Source organism: Camelus bactrianus, chromosome 3 (genome assembly GCF_048773025.1).
Source record: "Camelus bactrianus isolate YW-2024 breed Bactrian camel chromosome 3, ASM4877302v1, whole genome shotgun sequence".
Taxonomy (NCBI): domain Eukaryota; kingdom Metazoa; phylum Chordata; class Mammalia; order Artiodactyla; family Camelidae; genus Camelus; species Camelus bactrianus.
The window spans coordinates 48,160,911-48,181,477 of NC_133541.1; the positions used below are offsets into that span (position 1 = coordinate 48,160,911).

The window sequence follows — 20,567 nt, forward strand, 5'->3', positions numbered from 1 at the left end:
ATCTTTTCCTGGGGTACCATTACTCTCGTGATGCTGCGCTACAGCAGTGAGCTACATCTGTCAACCTCATGATCACAGGGGCAAACAACCAATATGCTTAACAGCCATTCTCTTTTTCACTTTCAGTACAGTATTCAATAAGCTACATGAGATATTCAACACTTTATTATAAAATAGGCTTTGTGTTAGATGATTTTGTCAAACTGTAGGCTAATGTAATTGTTCTGAGCATATTTAAGGTAGGCTAGCCTAAACTGTGATGTTTGGTAGGATGCATTTCAATTTAGGTAGGACATTTTCAACTTAGGATCAGTTTATTGGGACATAACCCAACCATAAATTGAGGAAGATCTATAGTGGAACTGAATTGAGTATCTGCAACAGATTATATGTCCACCACCCCAACCTCTTACAGTCATTGACTTGAAGAAACCAGTTGCCCCGTAGAAAGTTCCCTATTCTGAATTGTCTGATTGTTTCTTAGTAGTTTATGTAGCTTGTTTCACCTATGTACTCCTGTAAAGTAGAATTTATATCTATCTGCCTTACTAAATATAGTTTTAAATTTTTTTATCAAGAAAATCCACAAGTTGTGCTAGGTACTTTGTACTCCATCGGATCAGGAGGCTGTCAAGCATGCTGAGTTTTGCCTAACAGATCTACAGCCAGTGTCAAGAACAAGGTACGTGGGAAAAGAAAGAAATTAAAGGCTAGGTAAGATAGGGACATTAAGAAGCACAACATAAGAGGCAGAATCAGATGATGTGCTACACAGTTCCATTAAAATGGCCAAATAATAGCATTCAGCATATAGACTGTTGACTGAAAGAAAAATGCACCACATAAGAGTTGTGATTTGAGTTTTATTCAGTGTCTTAACTGAGGACTATCCCAGGAGACAGCAACTCAGCAGAGGAACTGCTCCAAAGAGGTAGGGGGATAGGCCAGTATATATGTGATTTTGACTAAGAAGTATGTGCAATGCAGCATATGTCTCTGTAGAAGGTTACTGCTAGTCAAGAAGAACAGATATGTTAACAATTTTAGTGCTTTCCTCATGGAAAAATGCTCAGTATCATTAATTGTCTGAGAAATGCAAGTCAAAACTACAATGTGGTGTCACCTCACACCAAGTCAGAATGACCATCATTCAAAAGTCCACAAATGACAAATGCTGGAGAGGCTGTGGAGAAAAGGGAACCCTCCTACACTGCTGGTGGGAATGCAGTTTGGTGCAGCCACTGTGGAAAAAAGTATGCAGATTCCTCAAAAGACTAGGAGTAGACTTACTATATGACCCAGGAATCCCGCTCCTGGGCATATATCCAGAAGGAACCCTACTTCAAAAAGACACCTGCATCCCAATGTTCTTAGCAGCACTAGTTACAATAGCCAAGACATGGAAACAGCCTAAATGTCCCTCAACAGATGACTGGATAAAGAAGATGTATATTTATACAATGGAATACTATTCAGCCATAAAAATGACAACGCCATTTGCAGCAACATGGATGTTCCTGGAGAATGTCATTCTAAGTGAAGTAAGCCAGAAAGAGAAAGAAAAATACCATATGAGATCACTCATATGTGGAATCTAAAAAAAGCAAAACAAAAACATAAATACAAAACAGAAGCAGACTCATAGAGAATACAAACTTGTGGTTGCCAAGGGGGAGAGGAGTGGGAAGGGATAGACTGGGAGTTCAAACTTTGTAGATATTGACAGGCATATGTAGAATAGATAACAAGATTATACTGTATAGCACAGGGAAATATATACAAGATCTTGTGGTAGCTCACAGCGAAAAAAATGCGACAATGAATATATGTACATGTACAACTGAAAACTTGTGCTCTACACTGGAATTTGACACAACATTGTAAAATGACTATAACTCAAAAAAAATGTTTAAAAACAAAACAAAACAAAACAATTTTAGTGCTTTCCTAAGATAGAGAAGATGCAAGATTCTAGGTTCATAAAAATTTTTCCTGAAATATATCTACCTATCTAAGGGCCTGTTTTGTCTGTTCTCTCAAAACACAGAGTGCCTCCTCCTGTTCTTCATCCTGCCTCTGAGGGTGTACTGTAGGTCAGCAACTGCGGTGGCTAACGACTTGATCTTTGTAGGACTGGGTGGTGGACAACATTTTTTGGTTTATGAGACAAAAATCATGAGATCAACATGAGATGGGTAATCAAATGATCTAATGACAGGAGGCTGACTGAAATTGAGCAGCAGGAAAATAAGATTTAGGGATTGAGGCAGTTTGCTGCCCCAGTTTCAGCTACTTTTATTGTCTTTATCCTAGAGAGAACTAATCCACAAGAAGCCTGGATGAAAATTCTGTGAAGGACTATGAATGCCAACACTTACAAATAAATTCACAAGTAGAGAAAAGAGCATTTTCCTGTAGGGCTCCCCAAAACAAACTTCATGCCAACATGACCAATGATCTGTGCTGCATTTGACATTTTCTGAATTTATCATTAGTTATTCCCAGGAGACTTCTCAGTATTAGAGGACTTGGAAAGTTTATTTATTAAATTATTTTAATGGAGGTACTGGGGATTGAACCCCTCCCCAGCTTTACTGAGGTCATTGGCAAATAAAATTGTAAAATATTTAAAGTTTATAATGATAATTTGATACATATGTACATTATGAAAATATTCCCACAATCCAGTTAACACATCCAACACCATACATATTTACCTTTTTTTTTTCTTTTTGGTGAGAACATTTAAGTTCTACTCTCAGCAAATTTCAATTATACAATACAGTGTTATCAACTATAGGTCACCACTTTTGAACTTATAAGAATACATTAGTCTACCTGGTTTCAGCAATGGTGATTTTTTAAAAAATTAATACACTTTATTTTTTAGAGCAATTTTAGGTTCACAGCAAAACTGAGCACCAAGTACAGAGTTCTCATATACCTACTGTCCTACACATGCACAACCTCCCCCACTATCACCATCCTCCACTAGAGTGGTACATTTGTTATCACCCAAAGGTTGTATATTCTATGGATTTTGACAAATGTATGACATGTGTACACCATTACAGTATCATACAGAATAGTTTCACTGTCCTAAAAATCCCCTGTGCTCTGTCTATTTGTCTCTCTCTCCCTGGCAACCACTGATATTTTTACTGGCTTTATAGTTTTGCCTTTTCAAGAATGTTATATTGTTGGAATCATTCAGTATATAACTTTTTTGAGTACCATCTTGTACTTCTACCAACGATATCCATTTAGTGCCTCTTTCCCTACAGCTTCCCCAGAGCATACTGTCCAAATTATGTCAGTTGGCCAGTTTGATGGATTAAAAATAGTGTTTCAGTGTAGTGTAAATTTTTCTTAGAATAAGGGAAGTTGGCTGTCTTTTAAGTTTCAAGGGCCAGTTGTGTTTCTTTTCTGTAATCTTCCTGTTCATATGCTTTGCCCATCTAACCACTTTTGTGAAGGAAAAGCCGGGCTGGGCTAACAAGCTAACTCACAAATCTAAGTGTAACAAGTGTCGGATTACTGATCTAAGTTCTGCTGGGCTAACTCATAAATCTAAGTTAATTAGTGTCGGTTTGCTGATTCCCTGTCTGTTTTTTGCTAGCCAGATGGATTTTCAAAGAGACATATCTGGCCTTGAAATGTTGGTTTGCTGCCTCCCTGCCTCTACTTTTGTGATAATGATGCTGCTAAAGCTGTTCCGTGCCTATTGGCCGAATACCCCAATCTTGTAATTAACCTTATAAAACCTCATGCACACGTCTTGGAGGTGCTCAGAGCTTTGGAGCAGAAGCCCCTCTGAGCCTGCCAGCGTAATAAATCTGAGTACTCCAGCCCTCTGAGTGGTGCTTGTTTCTTGCTGGCCTGTCATTTCCATAACACTTTATCAATCTGATTTTAGAATATTTGCTGCTAAAACAAGCTTTAAAAGCTTTTGAGAAAAATAGATTTCTGATGTCCTCCACAGACATTCTGAATTAGCAGGGCCCATTTTTAGGCTCAGTAACTCTCCTAGATTTAGAAACCACTGAGCTAGATCATCAAAACAAATTTGTCACTCTATTTACAACAGCGTAAGTCTACATTACCTACAAAGTTTAGTGGCTGCAACATATTGTGTAGTAAAGTTTTTAACACTGTAAACATTAATATTTACTATAGAATTTAATTTAACTTGGGGTAATGATATGGATGACTCGTGTTTTAAAAAACAAAAAGCTTCAATTTTTGAGTTCTCTCAAACTTGAAGCAGGCAGCAGTTTCATATCAGGACTAGTGGCAGAGAAAGCAAACAGAATACCAAATCAAGCAATGCTAATAAGCAAGGGAATATGAGGTGGTCTTGTATAGAACCGAAACTTACCATTCTTTCTGAGCTTGATGCTTACTCCTAAATTTTAACAAGCTTGCTTGTTTTAGGAAGCTCCAAGAGTTTATATTACCTATTTGGTTTCAGATTACATTTTGGACTACACTGAAATTAAAAACTATCCGGAGAGGAAATGGTCCTAGATCACGCATAGGCTGAAGAGCAAAAATAAATCCAGTTATCACAAACCTTCCTCTGCAAAATGAAATAATGGGAAACACGTGGGTCGTTCCTAGGCAGAGGAGGGGCGGGGCGGGGTCAGGCTCTCGTGGGTGGGGTTAGCTCCACGGTGGAGGCGGGACCCTCCTAACCGCTCGCTCCTCCCCGTGACGTCACAGGCTAGGCCCGCCCCCAGCCGCCCAAGGACTCCCGTTATAGCCGCTGCCCGCTAGCGCCCCGGAAGCTGCCCCTTCTCGAGGGTCATGATGGGCAGCAAGATGGCGTCTGCTAGCAGGGTCGTTCAGGTAAGGAAATTCGGTCTCTTCCGCGGCGTGGCCGGTAGGGATGGTGCTGACTATACCAATGGCGCTGGGGAGGAAACGCGGTGGCGGAGGCTGCGCTGTGACCGCGGCCCTGGGTAGGGCTAGCAGCGGCGCCTGGGGGTGTATGTGAGAATTGGACTTGAGCTGGTTGGGTCGCGCAGTGAGCCGGGGACCGGAGCTGAGGGTTCGAGCCAGGCCGCGGCAGTGCATCTCAGGAGTTAGGCACGCAGGTACTTCGAAGTCCCTGGACTGCCCTACACCAGCACCTCGTTAAGCCCTCTTAGGCGTCTGTGGGTTAGGCTCCCCAGGCAATAGCCTGGCCAATCGGCGACTAGTAGTGGCTGTGTTGTCGCGGATCAGCCAATCGGAAGGAAGGCGGTAGCGGTGAGTGAAAGGAAGGGAACCCTGCATCTGACCCAGTGTCCCTTCAAGGTCTTGGGAACGGCCGGAGAACTGGCCCCCGCGGGCTGCGTCCTCGCCCAGGGCGGGTTCTCCCCCACTAATCCAAGCGTCTGGTTACAGGCTGGGGGGTGGGGAATAGAAAAAAGATATATTTTAAGTTTATCTGTAATATGTGTCTTAGTGTTGATTTCCTAAGCTTTACCCCGAGTTTAGATTCGTGCTAGAGGAACTTTATTGTTAGTCCACACATCAGTTACAACTCCTGATAGCTTTTGTATTTGCTTCTCCAGCTGTGGTCTGTAGCTTAAATAGGAGAGGTAAAATTGGTATACAAAGGGCCACAACGTCCACTTTTTGTGCGTGCTTTATATGATCTTTTTCAACTCTAAAATTATGTTATTGTATGATTAGCTTCTGCCTTTGATATGAGAACTGCATTTCCCTTTGCACAAGTACATCTTTTAAAAGTTCTTAAAGTTGTTTCACTCTGAAGGCTAATCCTACATCCCAGTCTTTGCTCCCATTGCATCGAATAATCCTCACTTATTCAGTGGGCAGTTACTCAGTGTTAACTAATTAAAGACACTGTAAGGACAGGAGAACATCTGTCAAAGGACTGGTATCCATAATAAATAGTCATATATATCTGTAATGTATAGCCCAACTTTTAAAATCGGTAAAAAAAAAAAAAACTTTATATTGCACAAAGGAAGAGGTCCACATGAGCAATAAGCTTGTGAAAAGATGCTCAGCATTATTACTTGCCAGGAAAATACCAATTAAAACCAAGAAGTACTACTGTACCCACCAACATTATTAAAATGAAAAAGACTGACAGTACCAAGTGATGATGAGAACATGAAGCACTTAAAACTCTCATGTATTGCTAGTAGGTGTGTAAAATGGTACCGCCACTTTGGAAAACTTTTGTTGGTCTCCAGTACTGGTTAAACATACCTGCCCCACATCCTAGCAGTTCTGCTAATAGGCTTGTACCCCAGAGAAATAAGTGCATATACCTATGAAAACACTGTATAAAAACATTCATAGTTGCTTTATTCATAATAACCCCAAACCAGAAAATAACTAAATGTCCATTAGCAGGATAAACAAATCGTGGTTGATTTGTTAAAATGGAATAGTACACAGCAACAGTAAAGAACTAACTACTGATGTTAAAAAAAATACTGTGAGGTATACAATAAGGAATGGTCTGTCTCCTAACAGAGCTACAAAGATTTGTATACAAATTCATAATACAAAGCAGCATGTGCTGATATTATAGAATAATTACACATTACCATTAGCAAAATGAGTACTTCTGTGCCAGGCCTATACTCAGGGCTGGGACTGCAGTGCCAAAAAGACAAGACATGGTACCTCCACAGAGCTTAGAACTTAACTGTGGATCCATACCTTGAAGAAAGAGTATTTCAACAGACTGACACAAACTGATGGCAATTCACAAAGCATGGTGTCACCATTAAGTAGAGAAATTTGGCTGGACTATAAGGTATTCAAAATTTTAGAAGAGTAAGTTATAAGTATTCATTAAATGCCTACTGAATGCCAAGCAGTGTATATTTGATATGTTTGGGATGATGCAAGAGTAGAAAGGAGATAGTCATTTAGGAAATCATTTAGCTGCAGAAGACGCAGGGGAAGAAGATGGGTGGTTGGATTAATTCAGGGTTTGAGATTTGCAGGTGAGGTGAAAATAACCAGTAAGGAAGTTGAGAGTCCTAAGAGGATGTTGAATGGACTATGGGTTCTAGGCTAGATAAGAAAGGAAGTCAAGTCAGGATGGAACCAATGACTAGGGGAAAACAGAATGATCAAGGAAATGAAGAACTTGATGAAACTGATTGTGGGAAGTAATAGAAGAGAGGTACAGGTTGGTTATAGTTGAGATTAGATGTTAGGTTAAGATTTAGGGATGGTACATAGAGGGGAGGATATAGCTCAAGTGCTAGAGCACATGCCTAGCATGCATAAGGTCCTGGGTTCAATCCCCAGTACTGACTCTAAAAATAAATAAGTAAACCTAATTACCTCCACCTCAGTAAAATTAAAAAAAAAAAAAAGATTTAGGGGTGTTACAGCTCTGAACTCAGTAGCAACATGAACATAAATATTACACAAAAATACAAATCTTTCTAAATAAAACAACAACAACAACAACAACAACAACAAACCCACAAATGAAAATAAAGGAAAAGGTCATATGACAAGGGAATTTATATTTAAATAATATGACAGAAATATACCAAACCTGTGAGTTATATCTATAAATGTAAATGACCTAACCCTTTTTTAAAAATTATTCTCATATTGGGCAAAAAATGACTAGTCAGTGCTGTGTTATATATAAGAGGCACAGCTAAAACTGTCTAAGAGACTTAGAAAGGTAGAAATAAAAGGGTGGTCAACTGATCTTTGACAAAGGAGCAAAGGCAATACAGTGTAAAAAAGATAGTCTTTTTAATAAGTGGTGCTGGACTGAAAAACTATGCTGTACACCAGAAATTAACAAAACATTGTAAACTGACTATACATCAATAAAAATAAAAATAAAATAATCTCCAGATTCCAGTAGCTTGACATTTTAACTGTGTATCCTGTAGAAAAACAAAGGATACAGATATTTGCATATTAAGCCAATGGAAAATATTTAAAAAATTTTTAGCATTCAAAAATGATGCTGGAACAATTGGACATCCACTTGCAAAAAATTAATCTAGACACAGACCTTATACTTGTCACAAAAAATTAACTCAAAATAGATCATAGAACTATATGTAAAATGGAGAACTATAAAATTTCCAGCAGGTAACATAGAAGAAAATTTAGATGATCTTGGGGTTGGCAGTGACTTTTTAAATATAACACCAGTGGCACAATCCATGAAAGAAATAATTGATAAACTGGATGTCATTAAAATTGAAAACGTTTGGTCTGCAAAAGACAGTGTCAAGAGAATGAGGAGAGAAACCACAGAATGGGAGAAAATATTTGCTAAAAACATTCCTAATAAAGGACTGTTAGTCAGGATATACAAAGAACTCTTAAAAGTCAACAATAGGAAAACAGCCTGATTTAAAAAATTAGCAAAAGAGCTGAACAAACACCTCAACAAAGAAGATGTATAGATAACAAAGAAGCACATGAAAAGGAACATCATAGTCATTAGGGAATTGCATATTAAGACAAAAGTCAGACATCTCTACATACTTATTAGAATGGCTGAAATACTGACACCACCAAATGCCAACAAGGATGTGGAGCAACGGGAACTCATTCACTGCTGTTGGGAGTGCAAAATGGTATAGCCACTTTGGAAGTCAGTTTGGCAGTTTCTTACAAAACTAAACATACTTTTTACTATATGGTTGAATAATTGCACTCTTTGGTATTAACCAACTGAGTTGAAAACTGATATCCAAACAAAAACCTGCACATGGATGTTTATAGCAGCTTTATTTATAACTGCCAAAACTTGGAAGCAGCCAAGATGTGTTTTAGTAGGTGAATGAATAAATAAACTATGGTACATCAGGCAATGTAATATTATTCAACACTAAAAAGAAATAAGCTCCAAGCCATGAGAAGACATGGAGGAAATGTACATGCATGTTACTAAATGAAAGAAGCCAATCTGAAAAGGCTACATACTGTATGGTTCCATCTGTAATGACATTCTGGAAAAAGCAAAACTTTGGAGACAGTAAACAAATCAGTGGTTGCCAGAGACTGGGGGAAAGAAGGGATGAGTAGGCAGAGCACAGAAGATGCTGTAATAGTGGATACATCATTGTACATTTGTCAAAACCCATAGAATGTACAATACCAAGAATGAACTCTAATGTAAAACTTTGATAATGACATGTCAATATAGTTTCATTAATTGTAACATAGAGAATCCTGATGGGAGGAGATGTTGATAGTGAGGAAGTCTGGAGGGGGAGGGGGCGGTAAGTGGGGAGGGTGCCCAGTGGGTATATGAGAACTCTGTGCTTTCTGCTCAATTTTGCTGTCAACCTAAAACTGCTCAAAAAAAAAAAAAAAGTATTTAACAATGGTGAAAGGATAGGTGAAGATATGTCAGACCAATGCAAATATAAAAGGAGTTACAATCTTGTTATCAAATAAGGTAGAATTCAAATCAAAAAGCTCTTAAAAAGACAGAGGACACTTTACAATGTTAAAAGCTACATTTCACAGTTAAGATATAATAATTATTGATTTTGTACTGAATTACTCAGCAACTTATTTCATAAAACAAACTATAGGAGATGCAAGGAGAAATAGAAAAAAAAATTCTTAGAGAAGTCAATATACCTTTTGACAATAGGTTAGTAGATAAAAAATTGTTAAGGATTTAGAAGACCTAAAGAACATAGTAAGAATGATCTTGCAGATAATCACTATGTACTTGCACCTTTATAATAATTATCCACTTTTCAAATGCATATGAAACATTTGTGAAAATTAATAACATATTAGGCTCTAAAGAAAACATCAGTACATTCAAAAAAATACAAATAAAACAACATTCTCTAAGATGCAATGGAAAAATTTTGTGGGGGGAGGTGTAATTAGGTTTATTCATTCATTTATTTATTTTTAGAAGCGGTACTGGGGATTGAACCCAGTACCCTGGGCATGCTAAGCATGCATTCTACCACTTGAGCTATACCCTCCCTCTTAACATGCAATAAAAATTAATAACAAAAGTAAAAAATAAACTGGCCCTTCTGTCTCTGTGTATTTTTTAAAATTCTGTTAATGCTTGGGTTAAAGGGAAAATACAAAATGAAAGTGTAAAATGTACCAAAAATAATAATAAAAACACTACAGCTAAAGCAGTAATCAGAGCAAAATTCATATCAAATACCTATCTTAATAAAAGTTAAAATAAATTAATTTAATGTAAGTATCCAACTCTAAATAAATAAATATCCAACTCTATATAAGTGAGAAAAAGAACAAAGAAAACCAAAAGAAAGCAGAAAGGACATCTGACAAAAGCCTATAACCCATTCTTTTTAAAAAACAGTCAAATAGGAATTGATAGAAAATTCTTTGACATGACTCCCTTAGTAAAACCGAGAACAATATAAGGACGCCCGATATTTCCATTATTGTTTAACATTGTATTGGAAGTGTTAGCAAATGCTGCTCTGGAAATTGAGCATATGATAAAAGGTAGCATCTTAAATCAGAGGAAATGAACTTTTTAATAAGTACAACTGGATAGCCTTTTGGAAAAAGATTAAATAAGACCCACTGCTCACATCTTATACAACGGTAGATTTCAAATGGATCTAATATCTTACTGGAGAAAATGAAACCAAAATTGCAAAGAACTTTATACATGTACAAAAGAGTGCATATAAAACTGATCAAATCTAAATGCTCTGTGTAGACTGTACTATTGTTAGTTTCCTGGTTTTGATACTGTATTATAGTTGTGCAAGATGGTACCATGGTGGGAAACTGAATGAAGGGCACACAGACCTCCCTGAGGTTTTTTGCAAGGTCCTGTGAATCCATGATTATTTCAAAATAAAAAGTTAAAAGAAATGAAACCATACAACTACCAAATGAAAACATAAATTTCTCTATAACCTGGGAGTGGGGAAAACTTTTCCCAACTATGACATAGGAACAATAAGGGGGAAGCTTGATAATTTGGACTGCACTAAAAAGGAGAAAAAAAAAAAACTTACTCATCAGAAAATAATATATCCAAATTTTTTTAAATGGATAAAAAATGCAGCAGACAAAGGGTTAATAGCCATTATATACAAAAACTTGTAAGCACAGAAAAATGAGTAAGAATTGTAAACATATTCACAGGTAAAGAAATAAAAATGTCTCTTAACCATTTGAAAAGATAGGCAGTGTTACTTATAATAAGAGAAAGGAAAATTAAACTACGTAGAGGTAACATATTTCATCAATTTGATTTTATTTAAGATGTACAGGTTGGATCACATGTGTTGGGAAGGCCGTGGAGGACTAGGCTTGGTTGCTAGAGGAATACAAAATAGTATAACCCCTATGAAGGGAAAATCTGGCAATACCCCTCAAAATTATGTTTTTCTTTTTTGACCTAGCAGTATTTTTTCTGGAGATCTCTCAGAGATACACTGGCAAAGATAAGAATAGTACAAGGATATTGACTCTATTATTTTAATAGAAGAAAGACTGGAAACAAATTAACAACCCAAATTAACAGGGGCTGACTGAATAAACTTGGCATTTATCATGAATTCCCTCAGATTCCAATCTTTTTTTTTTTTCCCCTCAGATTCCAGTCTTAACACTGCAGCATTTTTCCTTGCCTTCCCCCATCCCACATTTGTACGTTCTTTCTCACAGGGAAATCCCTGGCCCCACCAATCATCAATGCATATATGTAATCATCTGCTCAGTCCTACAGTATATACAAAATGATTTCAGAATAGCTGTATCTATAAAACCAGCCTACTAAGTAAAAAGTTCAAGATTTCTCTGTATTTCACTTTTTTTTTTTTTTTTTTTGCCTTTAGACTGAAAGTATATAGTCCAAGCACTATGAATGTTATTTGGATTAGCTCCTTTTTTCTTCTTAGTTGTAAGCCACTCAGCTGGTGGACTGCTACTCACTTCTCTTTATATTTAGAATTTTAAAAAGACAGTTTTGGGACAGGAACATTTGAGCATAAGCTAAGTATTAAATATATTCAAGAATTATTTTTATCTTGTTAAGTGTGAAAAATTACTTTGATTATGGCTTAACAAAAATCCTTTTCTGTTAGTGATATATGTAGTTGGTATTAATAGGTGAGATGAGATGATTGGATTTGGTTAATGGAGCGGTTGATGAAGTAAGATTGACTGTATTACTGTTGAAGTTGTTTAATGTGTTTATCAGGGTTTATTTTAGTACTCTCTTTTATGTATTTTTAAAATTTTCTGTTAAAAAAGGGGGGACACGAAACTGTGGGAATGTATATGGGCACATTACATAATATTTTGAAGGGTACAAAAGCAATGTTGAAATGAGTTCTTTCTCTCTGGTGTATGTACATTTGTCTAAGTGTATGTATACATACTTACATGCCTATATAGTTAGTCCTAACTTTTTAGAAAAGGTCATTCACTTATTTGGCAGATGTTTACTGAGCATTTACTATGTACTAGGCACTGCTGCAGAAGTGCTTAATTTTCCAACTCTGCCTTTCTAGAAGCTTTGTCCTCCTGTAATCATTGGCTCATTTATCTGTTCTCTACACAGTATTCTTAAGGTGTTAAGGATGCTGTGGAAACACAGGAGGAGTTTTAAAATCAGATTTAGGAATCGGGAGCTTCTTAGAGAGGACCGACATTTTAGCTGTTTTAAAAGATAAGCAATCAGGTGAAAGCAGAGACATGGAAATGGGGTAGGACTCAGGAGAGATCCCCTGGCAGAGCGCACAAGCTGTAGATTAAATGTGGATGGAACTGGCAGGATGAGATAGGAAAATGAGAAGTACTTCAGAATAGCTGGAGTAAATGGTACAGTGGTGGGGAATGAGGCTTGAGAGGTCCGGAGAGCCCAGATCATCATGTTCCTCTTGAGTGCCAAATGCGAGCTGGAAGCTGAACATCTGAAAAACTTAGGACTGTAGGATGGATAGAACACTCTTTCAGAAAGCTTGGCTGTGAAAACAGTTACTAGAGGGAGTGAGAAGTTTTGTTTTTTTAACGTGAAAGACTTGGCCATGCTTTTCTGTTTAGGGAGACAACTATCTTCCAGCATTTTCTCACAGCAGCAGAATCATAGTGGTTAGTTTTCAGGCCAGTCCTCACAAGCCTGTGTACTTCTGTACTCATGTAAAATGTATAATGTGTAGTACAGATATACAGATATATTGCAGATAAACACAAGCTTCAATCTCACTAGACACAGCCACTTACAGATTACTTTCATTGAAAATAGTGCTCAGTTTATTGGTCTCAACATTGTATATTCGAAAGATTTCCTACTGAAAGTTCCACTTAAGATCCTCTATAGTATAAATCTGGAATTTTAGAGATAAAACATTAATACTCCTCAAATATCTGTTCTTAAAAGCAGTATTCTAAAATCATGTATTTCCTTGGGTATAGGAAAGAGACTAAAGGGCTATCAGATTTTTAAATCTAAAACATCTGGGGGTTTGGGGCTTACAGATAGTCTTTTCTTCTTTGTGCTTTTTGATTTTTTCCCAGATTTTTTACAGAGAACATGTATCACTTTTCTGTCAGAAAAAGTATTTTTTTCATTACCTAATTTTCAATATGCTTTTTAACCTAAACTGCCAGGTATTAACATAGTAGTGAAACAACACTCAGTACAAGTCAGGAAACTTCCAATTCTTATCAATCAGCAGGGCAATTTAGAAGTTTTGCAACATAAAGTCCATGTCATATTCATAGCGGTTTTTTTTGGGTTTTTTTTTTTGTTTTTTAGTTGAAGTACAGTCAGTTTACAATGTGTCAGTTTCTCGTGTACAGCATAATGTTTCAGTCATATATATGCATACATATATTCGTTTTCATATTCTTTTTCATTATAGTTACTATAAGATATTGAATATACTTCTCTGTGCTATACAGAAGAAACTTATTATTTATCTATTTTGTATATACTAGTAATATTTGTAAATCTCTCCCAATTTATCCCTTCCCACTCCCTTTCCCCCAGGTAATCATAAGATTGTATACTATGTCTATAATTCTGTTCCTGTTTTGTAGATAAGTTCATTAGTGTCTTCTTTTTTCTTTTTTTAGATTCCACATATGAGTAATATCATGGTATTTTTTCTTTCTCGTTCTGGCTTACTTCACTTAGAATGATAATCTTCAACAGGTCCATCCATGTTGACACAAATGGCATTTTTTCATTCTTTTTTATGGCTGGGTAATAGTCCACTGTATAAATATACCACAACTTCTTTATCCAGTCATCTATCAATGGACATTTAGTTTGTTTCCATGTCTTGGCTGTTGTATATAGTGCTGTTGTGAACATTGGGGTGCATGTATCTTTTCAAATTAGAGTTCCCTCTGGATATATGCCCAGGAGTAGGATTGCTGGATTACATGTTAAGTCTGTTTTTAGTTTTTTGAGGAATCTCCATACTGTTTTCCATATTGGCTGCACCAAACTGTATTCCCACCAACAGTGCAGAAATGTTCCCTCACAGGGTTCTTTGGAGGTCAGTTGGCAGTACAGTAAAATGTCTTGTGATGTATAGGTACGAAGTTATTACGAATAGCAGATAAGATAAATAGGTTAGCAGTTCATAAACTAACTTTCCTGGTTGGGAATAGTAAAATAGTAAAACTTAAAGTTGTTGTCAAGTACGAAGTTATTTTAACAAAGGTGTCTGCTTGTGAGCTTCAGTAGATTATTTCTTATGTAATTAGTGAAGTGATTTTAGAGCTTCATTTCTTTTTCATGCATTTTATTTTTCCTTTAGGTAGTCAAGCCACATACTCCATTGATAAGGTTCCCTGACAGAAGGGACAATCCTAAACCCAATGGTAAGTTATACTTTATTTAGATTAGAAAAATAATGTGCATATAGATTTATACATGAATATTATAGACAATATTTCTCATTTTAAAATCAGGTAGACTGTTGTAGTTTAGATCAAAATGATACTTTAGGTTGCATGCAAGTAGAAACTAACTTTTTACTACCTCCATTTAAAAAGGAAGTAACTCAGGGAAGGGTATAGCTCAGTGGTAGAGCGTGTGCTTAGCATGCACCAGGTCCTGGGTTCAGTCTCCAGTACCTCCATTAAAATAAATAAATAAATAAACCAATTTAACTCCCCTAACACACACACAAAACACAAAATAAAAAGGAAGAGACTCAACAGTAGATATTTCTGAATTTTTAATGATACTGAGTTTATATAGGGGAATTTTTATTCTACTTTTCTCCTATCTGTTGGAAGAATTATGCTTACATTTGCAGAGATTATTAGGAATAATAACCATTCCTCTATTTCTCTCCCAGTTAACCTTTTATTTACTCGTTTATCTATTCATTCATTTCTCAGATTGCCTTAGACATTAGCAATCATTGCCTATAAAGTAATCGAAGACTGAACAAGTTTTGTTTTTCTCTGAGCCTTCCTTTTTAGCAGATCCTCTGTCACTATCTTTATTATAAAATACTTGACCTTTAATTCAGGGAGAATTTTGACAAATTTTATATGGATATTTTTAACTTATTATAGCTCTTGAAGAATTAAGATAGAGGTGACAAACAAGTATAAAGGCAATGAGAAAATGAATCTCATCTACATTTACCAACTTTCGTATTCTGCATTGTAAGATATCACCATAAACTCTACCAAATAACATAATTTAAGTAATGTAGGTTATCTGTATGGATTGAACTCCACTATCTAGCAATTTCATTATTTTAGAAACCTTTTCTTCAATTTAGTAATTCATTCACTTAAAACTACCTCATTTGTTTTAAAAAGAACTTTATGAAGTTATATATAGCTTCCCAGCTAAGTTATTCTGTAATACTTATCTCTTGGAATTATAATACTGATCATTTTAAGAATAACTTGATTATTCAATAATAGGTAACTCAACATAGTATTTTAAGACACTGAACAATTCCTTTAATAAGTTTTTTAAATTTTTCATTTCAGTATCAGAAGTTTTAAGATCGGCAGGACTACCATCTCACTCTGCACTTTCACAGCATTCTAAGGGAAGTAAATCACCAGACTGGCTGATGAATCAGGGCCCACCAGACACTGCAGAGATGATAAAAACATTACCTCAGAAGTACAGAAGGAAACTTGTGTCTCAAGAAGAAATGGAATTTATCCAAGTATGTTGTTGCTCTTTATCACAATACTGTGGAAAACACCTTAACATTATTGGCTTTTGAGCTTCACGTGCTGATTTAACATGTTTTTCTCACTGTCTTATCAAGATGTGTCCAAAGCTAAGACAGAGATGGTCAGGTGGATAGGATAGGACTATGAGAAATAAACCATGTTTGAACCCTAAATAAATGTACATGAAGGTATATATGTGTAGATGTATAGTATGGTAATAAACAGCAAAATATATATACCCCATGGGAAAAAAGCTCTTTAGAGTCCTCAACAATTTGTTAAGAGTGTAAAGGACTTCTAAGACCAAGAAATTTGAGGACCATTGATCTAGGTCAACCTTGAATCCCTTTCAGATCTGAAATTCTTTATAAAATGACATGAGTGCCCCAAAGCTATGAAAAATCTAAAATTGTTTTTAAAAACTACCAGTCGTTTTGCTTAAACTGTTGTAAATTTGTACAGTGGCCATGAAGACATTTCTTTAGAAATGTAACACCTAATTTTACTGTTTATTTTTTCCTTTTCAGCGTGGAGGTCCAGAATAATCACCGAGACTGTGGCTGCTGTTTGTCATCAGACAACAGAATAGTCTTTACAATAAAGGACTTCCAAAATGACAAATGAGAAATTATAAATTAAACAACTTTAATAAATATCGTGTAAAAAAAAAAAGAAGTATAGAAGATTTAGATGGACACTTGTATCTCCTAATTTATGTGTCTTGGTCAGCTTCTGCACAAGCTTGCCTGATTGTTTATATACTTTATACTTATTAAAGTATACATTTTAAAATGTTATTAATTTACCCTTGATTATCAAGTATTACCAGTGTTGAACTATTAAAAGCACACAATGTCTAGTGAACTATCATAGGTTTCCTATAATCTCTACTTTTCTTCAAGTTTCTATTTAGACATGGAATGAGTATATCAGGCAGAATTGCTGCTTTCTGGAAGTGATTTTCCTGAAATTGGATGAGGATCAGTGAAATAATGACTCCATTATTTGTTCTTAATCCTCTTAACATATTTGCATTCACAAAGTTACTGGAGTATAACTGGCTTAATAAGCATATCCTCCTCTAAATGATAAAAGTATAGCATGGTATAACGGGTGACTGTGGTATTAAGACTAGGGGGTTAACACAACCTCCCTATGTTGAGTTTATTGTTCAGAAAAAAATGTCAGAGTATAAAGTGGAAAATAAGAGATCAAAATGAATACAGCATAGGAATAACATTTGACCAGAAATGGCAATTTATTATGTTTTTAGGGATGTTAAGAAAGTCGTGTTCTTTGGTTTATTTTACTGTTTTGTGATTGTGTATACAAATCCTGATAATCATAAACTTTCTCAAACTTATTGTCTAAAAGCCTCATAAAATCAACCTAACCATTTACCTTCTTAAGGCAATTAATGAACTTTGAATAGGGTCTTCCTGTGCCAAGGGTATGTATTATTGTGAAAGTAAAGCCTCACAAAGTGAAATGAATTCTCTTCCATACCTTTAATGATTTCTAGAATATGCCTTAAAGAAATCATCCCTAATAGTAAGGTTAACTCATGAGCAATAGAGAAGAATTGTTGAGTACATTTTTATATATACCCAGTTTCCAGTGGGCTAATCTTTATACTTTTTTTTTTTTAACTATTCAGAGTTGATCTGCTTTTCATGTAAATTGTGTATTGTGGCTTACTATAGACGTTGCCCCAACTCAAATGTGAGATAGGAGTTTGGTGCTAGCAATAAGCTGTTTTGGTGACTCACGAGAAATATAGGACTTATGATTTCTTTTTTATTATTTAAAAATATGTATCTGGAAAATTTTCTTATAAGCTAGTACTATTCTCTTTTTTATCTTTAGCTTTCTCATTTCAGTAAAAGGAAGCCCAAGGCAAGGTTTTTGCTTTCAGAAACAGAGGAGTTTCAGGTAATGAAGAGTGGCTTGAGTAATACTGCAGGCCAGCAGTTAGAAACCCCAATACTGGAACTGTCTGAGGGACACCTTTACTACAGGTGCTGCCATGAAAGTATTACAATGAAAATATGTATCACTTGTATGGAATTTGTGAGGTAGAAGTATGACAGAAGGATGTTAGTGGGAATTGCTATCCTTGGATGAGTTCCTAAGGAAGATGGTGTCATAGAATTTGGGCTTGGCTTAGAGTAAATAGCTTGTATTTTTATTTAGGGATTAAACACTTACATCTGTAACTGTCAGCAAATTGTTTAGTTTGTCCAAGTTGCAGTTTTCTTTCCAGTGCTATACAGTGTGGTAGGCAGGATCAAATTGGTGTATTGTCTATTACTTTGTAACAAATCACCCCAAAACTTAGTGGCTAAGAACAACCATAATCACTTAATAGCTCATGTTTTCTCTGGGTCAGGAATTCTGGAGCAGCTCAGCTGGGCACTTGTGCTCAGTGTTTCTCATGAGGCTGCAATCAGATGCCACCTGGGGTTGCAGTTATCTGAAGGCTTCCCTGGGGCTGGACAATCCACCAGGTTGATGCTGGCTGTAGGACAGAGGCCTCAGTTCCCCTCCACATAGGCCTCTTCAGAGGGCTGCCTGAGTGAATTCATAACATGACTGACTTCCCCCAGAGCAAATGGTCCCAGCATACAAGCAGAAGCAGCAATGCCTCTTTACGATCTAGACTCAGAAGTACACACATTCACTTCTGCTGTATTCTACTGGTCATGCCGAATAGGCTGTTTCATTGTGTGAGGAAACTATACAAGTACATTAATACCAGAAGGCAAGAATCATTGGGGCCATCTTGGAAGCTGCCTACTCATTACTGATGTGGGAAAGTGCTCTGTAGGTTGTGAAATGCTATACAGGTGCTGAATGGTATTTTATATATACAATGACCTAATGAACCCCGAATAACACTTAAACGTTGCCTTTGTTACCCTATTTAAAGTGTTCTAAAATAGGAATTTACTTGTCAGCAACATGGTATAATGTGATTATCACTTCATATACCATGGCACACTTCGGAACTTGAAGCCTCACAGGTTTCCTATCAAATTTAGAGCCCTGTTTAGCTTATTGCCACTACAAGTGAGGTTAGATTATTGTTACAGTGATGTCTTTTAGAAGGAACGTTCATCTATATCATGTGACATTGTATCATTAGGTATGACTTGCCACAATTAAGAGGTGTAAGTGGTATGTAGATGGTGTGTTTAATGCAGTGTATGAGAATTTTGCTCAATGAAGGCATCAGAATTCGATAAAGACCCAAGTAGTGACAACTGGAAGGTGACCAATAATAGTGCTTTATGTGATAGCTAACATAAACTGAACACTGTCAGACACTATCCTAAGGGTTTTTGAAGTGTGAAGTCATTTAAGCCTTGCAGCAATCCAGTGAGTAGGCCTTATTGCAGAGGAGGAAACTAGGAACAGAAAGATTAAATAATACTCTCAAATCATAAATCTATTGAGTGAGTACTTGTGGGACCAGTATTCATAGGCAGGTATTCTAGATCCAGACTTAGGACTCAACATTTACACTGTATTACCTTGGCTAACTTATGAGCTCTTGTATTCTGCTGCCTTCTTTAACATAACTGAAAATCAGGATTCTCAGCTTTTAGGAACATCAAATGCTCCAGCTCAAAACCTTAGAATTACCTTTCCCCTACCCCAACCCATATCCAGTCTGTCAGCAAATCCTATTGACTAGAAGCCAAACTGATACTACCTAATACATTTGGATTGCAGCAATAAATCTTAAACTGGCCTTCTTGATTTTCCTTGCCATGTAAGTCTATAGTGTAGCCTCTCACAACAGCCAGAGGGAACCTTTTAAAACATTAAGTCAGATCGTATCACTTGTCTGCTCAAAACTCTGCAGTGGCTTTTCAGTAATTTCCTTATAGTACCACCGTATTTAAAACCACAAACCCTACTGTCTCCCCTTTCTCTGCTTTATTATCTCTGTAGCAATTATCACTATGTATCATAGCATATGTTACTTGTTTATTGCCTCCCATTGGAAGGTAGGGATCTTTTTTTACCTGCTGATTGATTTCTCAGCCTTGACAGAGCCTGGTACGTGGTAAACACCCAATATATATTCGTTAAATAAATGATTTAATGTGTTTAATTTGTTTTGTGTGAAATCTGTCTAAAATTTGTGCAAGTTTCATTTACTCCTCGCAACCACCTGTGATGTGGTCTTACTTCCACTTTTCAGAGTAGAAAACGGATGGCAAGCTATCTGTTCCACAGCACAGAATTGTCTACTTGACTTGGAACTTGTTTCCCTGGGCGTGTTTCTTCATAAAGTACTAAGAATGCCTCTTGACCAGCCCTTAATAACTGGGCACTCGTTTAAGTGACCTGAACTTGTCGGATTAGGCGTCCAAAGTAATCCTGGTGACAGGACGCCCCTGAACAAC

General features: G+C 36.5%; 1 protein-coding gene across 1 annotated transcript; it reads left to right on the forward strand.

Annotated features, from left to right (window-relative positions):
• Positions 1 to 4,696: 4,696 nt before the first annotated feature.
• KGD4 (alpha-ketoglutarate dehydrogenase subunit 4) lies at positions 4,697 to 20,272 on the forward strand. The gene is made up of 4 exons (XM_010949349.3): positions 4,697 to 4,848; positions 14,760 to 14,823; positions 15,958 to 16,142; positions 16,680 to 20,272. The coding sequence occupies exons 1-4, from the start codon at positions 4,807 to 4,809 to the stop codon at positions 16,695 to 16,697; spliced, it is 309 nt and encodes a 102-aa protein (XP_010947651.1). The 5' UTR covers positions 4,697 to 4,806; the 3' UTR covers positions 16,698 to 20,272.
• Positions 20,273 to 20,567: the final 295 nt, after the last annotated feature.

Excerpts from the sequence above, each read along its gene's own strand:
- KGD4 (XM_010949349.3), top strand. The coding sequence starts at position 4,807 with ATGATGGGCAGCAAGATGGCGTCTGCTAGCAGGGTCGTTCAG. Across the intron at positions 4,849-14,759 it reads CTGCTAGCAGGGTCGTTCAG|GTAGTCAAGCCACATACTCC; the intron begins GTAAGGAAATTC and ends TTTTTCCTTTAG. Across the intron at positions 14,824-15,957 it reads GGACAATCCTAAACCCAATG|TATCAGAAGTTTTAAGATCG; the intron begins GTAAGTTATACT and ends TTTTCATTTCAG.